Consider the following 15,879-nt stretch of genomic DNA (forward strand, 5'->3'; position numbering starts at 1 on the left):
TCTAAGAGAGGTGAGATGGAAGGATAGCGGGGATTACTGAAGTGATAATTATAGAATAATACACAGCGGATGGGATGAGAGCCAACAAGGCGTTGCCATAATATTGAATGAAGAGGTAGGAAGAAGTGTAATCAACTTAGAACAAGCAACGGATAGAATATTACTAGTAGAGATGGAAGCAGACCCGAGGAACTTGGTCATTGTTCAAGTATACATGCCACCAAGCAACCATAAGGAGGAAGTGGTCGATAGGATATATGATCAGTTGGAGGACAAAATCGTGCATGTTCCTGCAGGGAAACATTTGATAGTGATGGGGGATTGGAATGCGACGGTAGGCAAAGGAAGAGATGGTGATGAGGTGGGGGACTATGGTTTAGCCACGAGGAATGACCACGGGGAGAAAGAAATTGAGTTCCACAGGAGACAGGGGTTAATCATCCCCAACTTGGTTTAGACGCCACAAATAGCATAGGCATACATGGAAAATGCCAGGGAACTTGGAAAGGTGTCAGTTAGATTCTGTTATAATTAGGCACAGGTTTAGGAACAGTGTGACCAATCCGGACAGCTTCCCAGGAGTGGATGCGGACTCTGACCACAATTTGGTTGTAATGAAGTGTAGCGTCCATTTCAAAAAAATAAGGCCGGGGCAGAGGGTTAGGAAATGGAATGTAGAAGCACTAAATGGATTGAAAAAGAAGGAGTACCAGCAGGCTGTAGAGAAAATCATGAAGGATGATATAGAACTGAGTGCTATTGACAAAATGGGAATGTATCAAGAAAGGGATATCGAAAGCCACAAAAGACACGATAGGAACCATTAACAGGAAAAGAACACGGAAACCATGGGTCACGGATGAGATGATTAAAAAGATGGATGAGAGAAGAAAATGGAAGAATGTAAATACAGAGTTGGGCAAAATGAAGTACAAAGAGTTAAATAATGAGACGGGCAACCAATTAAGAAAAAGAAGCATGATGGAAAACGCAGTGTGAGGAGATCAGAAGTTTTCAGAGAAAGGGTAAAATTGGTACGCTATACAGCAAGGTTAAATTACTAACGGGAAGAAAGAAGGGAAGATCTATGCTCACAGTTAGAGATAAGGCAGGTAAGATAATAGATGACACAGGAAAGATCCAAAAGTGATGGAAGGAATACATAGAAGAACTGTGTAGTAAAGAACTTAGACCAACAAAGTTAGACATAGAAAAGGAACATGACGTAGAGGAAGATAGCTTAGGTCCAGACATACTCTACGATGAGATAGAAAGGGCATTTAGGGAGATGAAACTAAATAAGGCCATGGGGGTGGATAACATTCCTGCGGAACTACTGAAATACTTAGGCAGATGTGGGAGGAAGAGGTTATATGGGCTGATACGTAGTATCTATGAGGAAGGAATCTGGCCAGAAGACTTTGTGAGATCAGTTTTAGTTCCTATTCCAAAAAAGGTAAAGGCTACATCATGTGAGGACTACAGGACAATAAGTTTGATGTCCCCCACAGCTAAAGTTCTCAGGATCATAAACAAAAGGATAGAGAGTAGGGCAAATGATTACTTAGGGGATGATCAGTTTGGGTTTAGGAAGGGGAGAGGTACGCATGATGCCATTGCAGTAATGAGATTATTAATCTAGAGGAATATAGAATACAACCAGGAGGTATTTGCCTGTTTCGCAGATTTCGAAAAAGCATTTGATAGAGTGAATTGGGAAAAACTAATGAGTATTCTGCAGAAAATAGGAATAGATTGAATGGAATGGAGGCTAAACCGCCACTTGTACATGTCTCAGACTGCTCAGGTGCGAGTGGGGAACGGGGAGTCCGGATGGGCAGTGCTAGGAAGAGGTGTAAGGCAGGGTTGCCCATTATCACCGTTGCTGTTCAACCTGTATGTAGAGGAAATGATTAAAGAGGCATGGGAAGAACTGGAGGTAGGAATGAAAGTGGGCAGGGAATTTGTTAAATCAATTAGGTTCGCTGATGGCCAAGCTTTAGTTTGTCAGTCAGCCAAGGGGTTGCAAGCATTGCTGAGTGAATTGGAAATTCAGTGCGACAGGTATGGGATGAAAATCAATATTAATAAAACAAAGGTTATGCGACTTCCTGGAAAGAAAAAGGCTAAGCTAAACATTAAAATAGGAGGGCAAAAACTAGAGCAGGTAAAACAGTTTATTTATCTCGGAAGTGTTTTGGACCAACACGGTCAACGTAGTAGGGACGTAAGGAGAAGAATTGCGCTAGGCAAAGAGGCTTTCACAAGGAGGAGGGAGTTGCTGACAGGGACGTTGAGTAAGGATATTAAGAAGAGACTCATAAAAATTTTGATATGGAGTGTAACTATGTACGGCGCAGAAACATGGTCATTGAAGCAGGAGGATAGACGTAGACTGGAGGCTTTTAAAAGGTGGGTGTGGAGAAGAATGGAGAAGGTGAAGTGGACAGAGAAGAAAACAAATGAGGAAGTACTTGGTATGGTGGGCGAAGAGAGAAGTTTGTTGGGAGAAATCCTATTGAGGTAGGAAAAGTGGATGAAGGGGGTATTGACTGGTAGTGGGATGTTGAAGACTGTAATAGAGGGGAAAATGTTAGGCAAATGAGGAAAGGGAAGGAACAAGATAAGGAAGTTAAACGAGATGAAGAGGGACCTGACGTAGAGTAGGATACTGGATTTTGTGCTTTGCTTGGAGCCACAAAATATTTATTTAGTAGCTATGTCCATCTGAAAACCTACCTTAACCGGTAGATTACCTAATAATAAATAAAATAAGGGGGTTACATTGAGTAATGTTACTCTTGACAGTACCACTACTTGTGTGTAAAAGGAATTTAATTTTCATTTGTCCGGATTGAACTGCCAAATCCTCTATATAAATAGAGAGAACATTTTCAAGGAGGTTAAGTTTCAGTTTACAGGCGAAGAAAAATAATTTTCAGGGAAATCATTTGTAAACAGTAAACTATGCCTCTTTCACCACCAATAAAGGCTGCAGAGCAGCATCAATTTTTAGGGGATTTGTTAACTATAGTTTACATATAGTCAATGGATGTATCAGGCCAACTGTTGCCATTATTGATTGATAAAAAATGGAATGTTGTCTTTTTAGTGAATGTCATCACATATAGCCACATTCTCTACTTAAATGGTTGTTGTTTGTTGCATTTCTTTGCATATCTAATTAGCCATTGAGAATATCATTTTTTAATGCACTAATAGTTGTGTTTTCTCAAATTAAAGGTTTGCGATGAGCTCCTAAATATGCATGTTTTGCAACACAAAGTCAGTCACACATGACAATTTTTTTATGCTCTTTCACACTACATTATTCTACATAGTATTGACCGACCAGACCTAACATACTATTTCCCCAAGCTGCATGGAAAATGATAAATTGCTTCATTAACATATTTTGGGACCTTTAGCTGAGGATGTTTACTTTCTTGAGCCATAAAAATGTTTTAGTCAATATCATGCCCATTTAAGATACTTGCAATCTTTATTTTTAATTATTCAGACAGTGTAGCATTAAATAATTCCAGAAAATAAAAATGAGGCAATTAAGAACTTGCTCCTCTAAGCTAGTTGAGTCACTGCTTCATACATAATACAACATTAATGGCTAAAAATCTGTCACCAATGATGAAAACTATTTTGATAAGGTGGCCATATATGAGCACATTTCATAAAATTCCAAATTCTTAGACCATGATTTTAGTAATTAGTCTATGCATTTAAGCAGGGTGTGACCAAAAATATTACTCTCCCATTTTGGTTTTGTGTTACTCCTGCATTGTTCCATCTGATCATCATTTGGCGAGATGAAATAACATGGGAGTCACCTGAAAACCTTAGGTGTCATTAGTACATCATTGTGTAAGCAATTGTAACAACTACTCACCCAAACAGAAACTCTGTGACTGTTGAGGGGAAACATGTGCATGATTTTTGAACAGCAGCACTGAGCACATATTTTTCTTGCTAATTAAAAAAATCTCATATAGACAATAGGATGAAGTTACTCTCTTGGGACCTTCACTGACTTGCATCAAAATGAAAGAATTTAACAATGCAAAAATCATTTGCTTCAACAGGTTTCAAACCATCAGAGGTGTACTCCATTAAAGTAGCTGCCGTGACATATCCCGCGTTTCTTTGAATTCTTCAAAGGCAAAAACCATTTTTCTTAAATTTAACCTCATGCATCGTGGCACAATACAGTTAAATACTATTACTTCTGATATTGTATGCATGCTGATTTGGCACTATATCTTGTTCTTTTAGAGCCCCCAGAAATTCATAAAGGAATGGGTTACTTTGGTGTATTAATAAGTCAAAGCCACTGGCTGGACATCAAGAGGTCTGAGTTTGAATCTCAGAGAAGGTGAATGATTTTAATGATGTGAAATTCCTGCACTTTCTTACAAGTTCAAGACTGTAAACAACACAAAACCTATGTTCAAGTTTGCTGGAAGAGAAACTGAAAAAGTTAATGTACCTTTCTCCCACTTCTTCACATTTTCAAGAGAATGACTTTATTGTGATGTGCCATAGGACAATATAAACTACTACCAAACATTAGTTGAAGAGTTTATTTTTCCAAAAATATACTCTCATGACTGGATCAGGGATCATTTTCTGCATGTGATGCTATACTAGGGGTTTTGACAGAGAAAAATAAAACCTCATCTAATTTTCATGTAATACTGGACTGAAAAATATGTATTTGAAACTTCCTTCACCTATATAGAATATCTTGGACATAGAACTATCACAAGCTTGTTGACAGGGCCATCAAGTTATGGGTAATTTTTTTTACAGCTTATATGTGACTCAGGGCTATTTATGCTTGATTTCATCAAAAATAAATGCATGAGCAGACTGCACATCGGGGCTGATCTAAGTATAACAGTTAATAAATATAACATACTAACTATTATTCATTTCTTCTTTGTCACATGATTAAGCACATTTATCCCTTTTTACAATATCATTTGTAAGTTAAGATAACAATGAAACTTGGAAATTATTAGAGCATGAGAAGTGGTACTTGAGGCAAGAATGTAACAGTACTGAGATGGCAGGTAGAAAGGCAACTTAAAAAACCAGACTTTGATACAGAACTCCGGATGGGAGATGGAATCTCTATATTGGCGATGTTGCATTAATATTTGTTTTTGACATGACTTTGGAGGGCCTTTTCACCCAAGCAGTGTTTCATGAAGGTACTGAAATAACAGCATTCACCCAAAGAGGGGAATATGATCTTCTAATTCACTGCACTAGAGAGGGCAATATTCTATTGCCTTCCCTGGTTCTGACACTCATGAATGGAATATGCAAAAGCCACATAATTTATGAAAATCAATACATGGGTGTGTGAGAGAGACAGTCACAGCATGAGAAAGCTCAGAAGAAATACAAATATGCATAAGAAATTCAAGAGGTTCACTGTGAATTTCTTGTATCTGTTAGCACATCAGTGAGTGTCAGATCTTGTTACTTTTTTGATTTTTCCCACACTGAAAGGGCTCGATTAAAGTATGCACGTTGGAGGATTAAGATGGTAGCTTTTAGTCAAATCTCTATACAGATATAACAATATTTCTCCCTTAAGAAGAAGGGGTTCAGTGTGGGCAATTTATAAGCATCAAAATATCTTCAACTAAAGTATAACGTGAGTCTCATGGCATGCTTCTAAGTGATGGAAGGACTTGACAACTTGAACCACTTCCAACAATTTTTAATAGTCTCTGTAATTTAGTATTCCTCACGGAGGCAAGCATTATAAACTATTTCATTTCCAAATAGATTATCTCACAATCAGCCAAAATCTCACATACACGTGGGTCTAGGTTATACAGAGTTCAACTGCTTGTATATTATACCTTTTCATACCTCATTTGTAGAACGTGTTCCAGAAGACTCTTGAAATATTTAGTCTCAAGTGCTAAAATTTAAAGTGTTAAAAGTCTCCATGCTCCAATTCCACAAAGAAAAGTGAAAAAGGAATGTTTACATAAAAAATTACACTTCTTACAAAGAATTGACAAGAGGGACAGCCTTATTCTCTAATGCTACATTAAAAAAATAAACTTACAAGGTATTACATATAATTATCTCTAATTGGAGATTGTGAAATGGGCTTTCTGTCATTATAATCATGCATCATCAATGGAGTTCATAATGAATATACCATGCTTTATAGTAGATGATGAGCACTCTGCATAGTAAATACTATTAGGATTTAGCAAAGAAGAATGTTGAGGCACTAAAATGGGTCAGAGAAAGCTATACAAGCAAATCATATCTATCAATTTCATGGTACTACTAAAAGGGAATTTGTACAAAAACGTTATAAATTGTTTGAAGAATACTGTCGCTCATACTCCGCAACAACAAAATTATTGGTCGAGTGTAGACAGTTTGTTCTTTACAAAGCTAGATCAACACTAGTAAAATCCAACTAATGGTAATGCCATTACATTTTTTGAGCCTGAAAACTAGTAGTTTCAAATACAATGCTTTGACATGGGTTCAATGATTAGGGCAGTTATCATCAACATTATCCTGATAGTGAAAATTGTTTAATAAAATCAAAAACAAATTTGATTTAATACTGCTCCAAGCACCTGTTATGCCAAGTCCAGCCTTGCTTCGTTTTCTTACAAGCACAATATCTTCTAAGTACAGTAGATAATTATTTTTTCAACTCAAATATCATTCTAAACATTGGTCACACATGAATTTTTGTGGAACTTATACATAAAAACCAGCTCATAATTCCCTACAGAAATAAAAAATACATCTAAAACATTAACCCCTCAAAATATGATCACATAATAACAAACGTTTCCTAAATCTGGTATGTCTCCTACACAATTCTGGAGTAATTCTTCAGCAATTCCTACTCTATACGGGCAAATAAGGTTTTTCTAAATGAAATAATGCTCACAAAAATCTAGGCACATAATAGCACAGACATTATAGCAGGTGTAAATTCAAGTTAAAGCGATAATACGATTATCCCTTTGATTGCTAATAATTGCATCATTAGTGCCTTATCCTAAGTGCCAAAGCCAATGATGACAATGTGCATTACCAGATGACTCTGCTAAAAGTTACTGTAGCGGTATCTCCCAGTTTCTTGAAATTTAACAATGATGAATTTAAAAGTGTACAGCCTAATAAAATCTTCTCCCTTATTATATAGCTCTATGATTTGGATCAGGATTAGAAAAAATATAAGTCTATCATTTAAAAATGCTTCAATTCATTTATATTTTTAGAGTGAAATTCAGCTCTTGTGGCATAAATCTTACTTTGTATACGAGTCTGGCTCAATTATTTTAATTTGTAGTTAATATATGTATATTTTGCATGGTTTTGTTTTATGTATTCAAGAGCTTGAAGGGTTAAAAAAATAGAAATATCACATTCTCTTCTGTCATGCAGAGGCATCAAACAAATCGCCACCTAAATATTATGCCATCATTTATACTTTTGAGGATTGTAAATAAATATTGATTTTTTTTCATTCATCTTCCCTCATTCTAGTCTGAAAACTTTTATTTTTGTATAACAAAAAATACCTTTTGTCTCTTTGTTCTGGGAAAGACAATAATATTTCCAGGACTGTTAAACAATCAAATTAAAAAATATTAGAAAATAATATTATTATAATCTTTTTAATAATTATTAAAATAATCTGATTACTTTTAATATGATTATGCCTGACATTGACATCACCAGATTGTGCATAACTTGCTCATGCTATTTTCGAAATAATCATGATTACTTAATATTTTAAATTAAGCCTATATATATATGTAAACAGGAACAATGAAACTGAAATGAGATTCTGATTTTGTGAATGATAACTCAACATTTTCCCTTCTTTTGGATTTTGGTTCAATAAAAATTTGGTTGTTATTGGTTTCGTGGGGAGAAAGCAATTGAATTCTGCAAGATACAGGGGTTAGTACCAACTCTTGGTTATTTATCTATTGAAAAATGTACTTAACCAATTCATCAATTTTTTACTAAGTAGATCCGCTGTCAGAATGATCAGTCAGATCATCTTCTCCTATAAGTTATGCCATTGGCATATTTATGTTTACTGCTCTTTACGCTTTAAAATTTTCTATCATTAGTGAGCCAGAAAATGTTTGTCATTATTTCTAACAATAGATTTTGTCTACTTTTTGTAGAGCTCAGGTCACAGAACATAGCACCTATCATAAGTATAGATTTTGAAAAGATCATGTGAATAAGTACATTAGTGACAAGCATGAGGACGACAAAGACTTTCGGAAATGATTTCTTATTGGGAAAAAATGAAATCTATAATAAAAGAATCCATAATTTCCACCTTTAATGTCAGTACTAAGCACTCAGTTGGCATAACAATGAAATCCCCTACTCCCAATGTTTTTCAATATGCATTCAGACACCTGGTGGTTTTGGGTGACTTAGAATACCTAGAGAGAGTCTTTAGATCGGACTTCATTCCACAGTGAATTTCATTGCCGTAAGCAAGCCAGGGCCTACTCCTTGATCTTGGAGCATCATAAAGGTTTCAGAAAATGAGTCTCCTTTTCATGCACCCTTGCCTGACTTAAGCAATTTTTTCAAGAAAAAAAGGAAGCTATTGGCTTGAACACTACTGGGCTACACTGGAATATTTTTTCCAATTGTTAATACACTTTTTAATAAGGTACAACATTATTAAGGTGATTATGATTGAATATTTCATAAATGTAACTACATTATGATTTAAGTTTATTTTGTGTTAAATCAAGTACGTAACTTCACATTCACAAAACAAACCCGAAGTATGTGTTCTTTTCCTTTTCATCCATTTTCCTAAATATTCTCCCTTCCATCAAGGACTTCTGGCTACCTCTCAGTATTTCTTTCATTCTCATTTTACATTTTCTAGAAGTTGCACCAACAATTCCTACCATATAAAAACTTCACAGTTAATTTATCAATCTAACTAACTTTTACTTAATTTTTTTTAAGGAATGATGAAACAATTATCTATCGCTCTTTTCCTTAAGACTTTCATAGATGTAGAGTTAACATGGTCATTTCAAATAGCCACCTCCTTATTAAAGTTTTAGACATCAACTAGCCTTCCCCAAGAGGTCTGAAAAAAACTTGTTTCCTAACCCTGCTCCTCGATGGAAATTTCTGTTTTTTCACCCTGCGGCACCCTTTGTGGGATACTTTCGCTTTGAATATAATCAAATTTTGGGTTAATTACTCTGGTTTTAGTAAAATAAAGGTAACTAACTTCACAGAACATGAGAATCTGAGCTAGAGAGCCATCATGATTAGCAAAGGTAGCCAAAATTTGAAATTCCTTTAAGATGTGAATAATTTTTGAAATGATGGAATTAAAATTCAAGAAAATAATTTTAATAGGTTATAGTATATAAAATTATACTCTTTCAAAAATGTATCATCTTTCCTAATGAACACTTTTTCATGCTCTGCTATTGTAATTTACATACAACACTCACGGCATAACATGGCATTTTATCTTGCTCATGTAGGGTATCATATTGTATTTCCTTCCTTCCATGCACTGTTCTAGAGCATACAGCAATTATGGATTAAAAGAGTTAAAATTTCTGGGCACTTTTGGCACTAAGCCACCATTTTCAAACTCTTAATCCTAACACTTCAAATTGCTGCCACTAGATAAACTAAACTACATGAACTATTGCCATCCATGGTTTTTCATGCCATCAAAGGTACCTTTTGGAAAGCATTCAAAATATTTTAAAACAAAAAAATTGTAAAATATTCTAAAGATCTTAGAAACATGCTAAACTGTTCTATAAACTGTTCTATTTCTGGAATATCTCACAGAAAAAGATGTAAATGGTTGGAAAATTGAAAATGAAATAATGTACCCAGAAGTTTTTACTTACATTCGAAGGAACAATTGGTGTGATAGGACCCACAAAAGGGTTGTAAATAGTAGGAAAATGTTCATTATGACAATGCAAATAAGGAGTTTTACAATACATTCTTTGAATATGACAATTCAAGTTATAAAATTAACGCAGTGTCATAAGAGTGCATGATAAACCACTTTAAAGAGTTTTGTGGTTGATAATCTTGCAACCAAGACAAAATACCCACCGTAATGACTATGCATCTACAATAACGAAAGATATATGAATTAGCTAACATATGAAAAAGATGTAAATGGTTGGAAAATATATATAGTATATAATCAGAACGGGTAATAATAAGAACCTGATATAGTGAATGAATTTTCAGACTAAGAGATTTCATTGAATCATCTATTCCATTGACGAGCAATTGTTAAAAAATTAAGAAAATTCTAGCAAAAATTATTTGTATATTTGACATAATGAACACGGCTATTTATTTAGAAAAAATTAACAACTCTGAGAAAAGTGAAAAAAATAATAACGAAAAAATGACTGAATGAAATAACTACTGTAAATAAAACATACGCTATGTGATATGATAGTCCTGCATCATTATGAGTTACCAGTGGTTATACACTTGTAATATGAACATTTAAGGATAATTCCTGATACTTCCCAATTTACTTGTGCTCTTCAACTTTTATGTAAATCCTCAGTATAGAGGGATAAGTGGGATGGGAACATAAAGAAATGACAGTGGTTGTTTGCAAGATATAAGAACGTTTTTGTTTCTTGTTCAAATTACTGTTACTTTAGTTCTAATCCATTCCCAGCATTTATTAGGGCCACCCCTCAATCATCAAATTTCATCAAGCCTGCCTTTTCCCTTCTCTCCATGGTGGGTCTTTTTTTAGATATTGGCAGATGTTTACTGCATTTAAATATTTGAAAATCCTGGATAAAATGATGCTGGTATTCCTAAATGAAGTTATTGCATCAGCATCAGTCATTCAACAAGAAATCTGCCTGTTTGAGGACCCCGGTAGCGGCGGGGTAACGTCCTCATCTGCCATTCCAAGGGTCGCGGGTTCGATTCCCGCCTGGGTGAGTTTTCCTCCACCTAGGGCTTGGGTGTTTGTAAATGTGACCATTGTTATCGTTGTTAATGGTTCGATGTAAAGGCCAAAATGTGCTGCTTTTGGACTAATACTGAATAAATAAATATTACTTTACAAACTGTTCATGGCTTTATCGTATGACATTGTTTCCTAACTCAAATTCATGATGCATTTTTCTTTGCTGCCTACACTGACTGTATTTTTCATTCTCTGGCACATTTAATCTCAATTTTTAAATGTTGTACTCTGACTGACTGATATTCTCCTCTAACTGCATCAGCAAAATTTTGATTTCTTTGTTTCTCTTCATGAGGTTCTACACAAGCAGGAATGATGATCGCCTCAAATTTTACAATGAAGGGCCTTTGTTCAGAGTGTGCAATTAATGATTATTTATGCTATCAATAGTTAAGAAACAAAATTTTATGAATCATTGTTGGTCAGATGAAAACCCTCCTAGCTTCCCTAATACATAGGTCTTCTATCAATGGAAAACATTCAATATAAAATGATATCTCAGTCTTGACAAGTGAAATTAAAACTTATACATTATTGTAATATAAGAAGCACAAATGGTTAAAAAAATGAGGTGACTGATTTTCTAGAAACCACGAAATATTAGAGCCAAAATAGTGCTGTTTTCTCACTCCCATGTATTTCCACTGTTTTTAGCAACTAACAAAGTGATTATTAAGAGATCAACTTTCAGACTAGACTACACATACAATTAATATATTCTTCCTAATCGGTTGATATTTCCTGTGAAAGGCATCACAAAGTTTAGAAGTAATAAAAGAATCTTAAAAATTAGAAAAAGAGCTCCATTTGTGTCCAAAATCCAGCAAAGTATACTTGTCGATGCAAATAAAGCATATCAATAGGTAATGCCAAAACTCATTTCAAGCCTGAGAGGCTAATAAATTGCACTCCTAAGACAAAATATGCTGTTTTGGTGATGTAAGCTCATTTAGTACAAATGAAAGATGACTAAAAGAGATGTGCGGAAAGGTACACAGAATTACTCATTGGGACCAATACTAAATTATTATGGAAAATAAAAACATTATGAGTCCAGCAGACTTATAATGTCACGGTAGCAAATAAGCTAATACTAAGAGTTCTGCCAGGTTAAGCCCCCCCCCCCCCCATGCATAATTGTACTGATGTGGGGTTCACATGGATTACATGGAGTCAGCAATAAAAAGACCTGGATATTTATTCCATTTACTGGAATAAGGTATATGGGGAAAATTTTCACAAAGTTCTGTTTCTTCTCTGAAGATACCTGCCTGGCAGGTGGAATACTGAGGGTTTTTCTGACACTCCTCCTTTCAAACCTAGCTCTCCTAACATGACAGAGTGGGTCACTGCATTTAACAAACTTATGCATGGGAGTGATTGCATTGCTATTATTATTTTTACTGTTGCCTCAATAGGATGATTGGTGGGACACGGTAGATAGGAGATATTCTAAAAATAAACCTCTGTTTATGAGTTAGTGAGAACCACATGGCTACCTGAATTTCACAAATTCAAGCAAGGTAAAAAGTATATTTCTTGTTTAATTTCATTTACACCTACATCAGTATGATTAGTGGGTTGTGAGAAATGATTCTCTGAAAACCTAGATGCATGTAAATTATTTGAGCCTCACAAAGACGAGTCTGAGATTGAGTTTAGTAATTGTTTTTCACTCCTTCCTAATTTGAACATTGGTCGCTTTTCCTTCCACTACATTGCGAATTAATACGGGAGATTTTCTTTCCATATATTATCGGCCATAGTTAGCATTCATTATATGAGCCAAGTTTTTAAACAAATCTTTCAAAATAATCAGATCATAACTATGAGACTTCTCCTGCAGAGAATGTGAATTGCACATGTCAACATTATCTGACCACATACTTTCTTCATGAAAGACTGAACAAAAACAATGAATAATAAAATATCTACTGTAATCTTTGACTTATAGCAAGAAAGCTTCAAAGCTACATATTTGGTCAAAAAATGTGGATAAACTGATAAAATAATAAACCAATAAGAAAATTAATGCATTTACCTGATCCACTGTGGACACTTTCCTCCCCACGGTATCCATAAAGTAGACTTGGTTCATTAGCATAGTTGAAGGGCATAGGAGTATAAGTACCACCCGCATGAGGGAGGTAAGTACCAGCATAGGGCATATGTGCTGGGGGTGCTGAGGCAGGGGGAGGGGGTGCAGGTGGCCCCATGGCAGTGCTCCCTGGCCCCCCTGCCCAGGGGGTGAGGGATGAGGGAGGGGGAAGGGGACCCACAGTGTCTCTGTCAGCTTCGGATGAAGACACAGCCCCATCCTCAGATGCATGTATCTTTATTGTTGAGAAGGCTGTTAAAAAGAAATGGTTCAAAAGAGTTTTACTGAAAATGGAAAGGATTAATGCAGCAAAGATGTTACACTTCCTCGAGTATCATCAGCAAATGAATAGGGATTTGAAGTTTACGTCCCTAGAATTTTCCAAATTCATCCAAATATGCTATCTCCTACATTCCAATAAGTGATTTTGACTACATAACAATCAGCTTTAAATTTGAATTTGGAACTAACACCACTTATTTTGTGAAAGCAAAAAATTATGTTCTAATAGCCAATGAAACTATATATTTTAAATGCTTTCCTCATTTTATAATTCCCTCTAGTGTTAAAATGGCACTACCTTGATTGATATAATTTAAATTGAAGAGCATAATTTTTATAGTTAAGGATGATACTTCATTGTCTCCATGTGAGTCAGCTTTTAGAATCTAACGAAAAAAAGTCCAATACTTCTAATGATAATAATTTTAAGAAGGCTGAGACTTGGAATTGGCTATGCTCTTTAGGAATAATAATTGAGAAAAATAAAGTACACATCTTGATATAATCTTTCTATTATTTCATTACTTGATCCCCAGAGCTCAAGTTACATAAAAATATTAATATAGCCATTGAATAAGAAAAGAGCACACTGGAAATGTTTTGCCTATGCTTATAAAGCAGCATCTAATACAGCTAAACTGATGCATAATGTTCTAGCATGGACAAAGTCTCATTTATGGAGCAATAATTTTCTTTTAAATGCCTAAGTAGCATCTTAACTTGCAAGGAAAAGAGAAATGAATGATCACTTCATAACTCAGCTTCCTAATTAATGAGCCACAACATGAAGGATTAGCATGTACAACATTGCTGCTTCAAATGAATTTGCGATGTGATTTTCAAAAACAAAAAAAATAAATTAAAAGAAGTTTATTTTATGAGAAGCACTATTCAATGGAACTTTGTGTGCAATTCAAGGATGCACTGGCTTTAGCTGTAAGGTAGTATAAGAGAACGTAGAGAGCCACAAAGGGATCTTTGCCACAGAAAAGCAAAATTTGTATACGAATGGGGAAACTAAAGATTCTAATACTAAAGCACAAAAATTTAAAAAAAGGGTGGCAAATACAGGGAATGCAGAGGCACCTAGGAGATGTTGCATGGGGTCTATAAGTAATTACAAGGGAAGATGCAGACAAAAAATTAATAGAAGCACATAAATTATTTCAAACATTCATACAACTTCTAATGAGACAATACCAAGGAAATGCTGTTAAAATACCAGTCTACTTGGATTGATATTTTATTATAAGGTAGAGATTCTCTTGGCTGCCTCTGGTTACTCATGCTCTTTGAGTACATAAATTTTAACAGACACTAAAAAAGTACAAAATTGAAAACCGTCACCATAAAATAGGGAAATATGCTGATAAGACATATAGCTGGGCGAAGTAGCCCAACCCTAATCAGTCCAGCTCCCTCTTGAGTCAAAAATTTATGTTTCCTGTTACTTCCACAACAAAAATTATATATTACATGACAAGTTTATGAAAGATAAGAAAATTTTAATTAGAAGTATTTTTTGGAAACAAAATTAACCTGCTATCACCATTGCAGAGATCTTGCTTTGCTATCTCTTCTCATTTATTCAATGAAATGTGAAAATAAACTATATGGTATCACTTTAAATTATATGGGTACAATACCACAAGCAATGTGGATGATAAAATGGTTCATATAGGAGAGAACACAATTCAAACACTTCCACCCTTTTCCATGCGAAAAGTTTGTAAATTCATTGCTGTGCATGAAAAACAAAACATGTTTTCGAAGTAATATTAAAACTCAAATGAGTAGCAAAAGAGTAACAGTTATAATTACCCAGATTGCACCATCAAATTTCTCATAAATACTCTCCCCAAAAAATCTGTGAATCACTCGTTTTTTTTACAGCCTGGCAAATCTGTTCAATTCTGAACTGACGTACAACTACTGTATTTAGGCCACAAAATGGTAAAAATAATAGCATCGCCTTTCATATAGGGTGTCTGATTTGAAAACCTTCGATACAATATCACAAAAAAACTACTACAAGATTCAATACATCTTGCAAGATGGACTGAATGCCATGTAAAATACTCAAATATTCACTGAAAAGAACATAATATAAATAGTATTTGATGACTATAATGTTTGATGAAGCTTTTCCCAGATTTAAGAAGTGTAGTCTACTAGTGATCAATGCATAATTTGAGACTAGAGCCAATCATAAACCAGGAATATAACAAAAAGTTTGGTTATAATGCTCTATTCAAGGATTTAGCTCACATTCCCATGTTGTTTCAAATATGAGATGGCAAATCAGTAACACATAACTGTATCTAGTACTGCATATTAAGGTGATGAACATTAAAAGGCTATAAGAATCACATTAAGTTGGTCTGCAATTGACTATAAAATCCTTAGTAAATCTTAGGGTACAATGAGAGTATTTACGAAGCAGAAATAT

General features: G+C 34.8%; 1 protein-coding gene across 2 annotated transcripts in view; it reads right to left on the reverse strand.

Moving 5' to 3' along the window:
• Positions 1-15,879, reverse strand: part of dsh (Segment polarity protein dishevelled) — a 46,874-nt gene that overhangs the window by 7,610 nt on the left and 23,385 nt on the right. For both annotated transcript variants that reach the window (XM_071598548.1, XM_071598549.1), the window contains exon 13: positions 13,092-13,400. In XM_071598548.1, the coding sequence (XP_071454649.1) occupies positions 13,092-13,400 (309 nt within the window). The remainder of the gene's footprint in view (positions 1-13,091; positions 13,401-15,879) is intronic.

This window comes from Hetaerina americana, unplaced genomic scaffold (assembly GCF_022747635.1).
Source record: "Hetaerina americana unplaced genomic scaffold, ioHetAmer1.1.p SCAF_10, whole genome shotgun sequence".
NCBI lineage: Eukaryota > Metazoa > Arthropoda > Insecta > Odonata > Calopterygidae > Hetaerina > Hetaerina americana.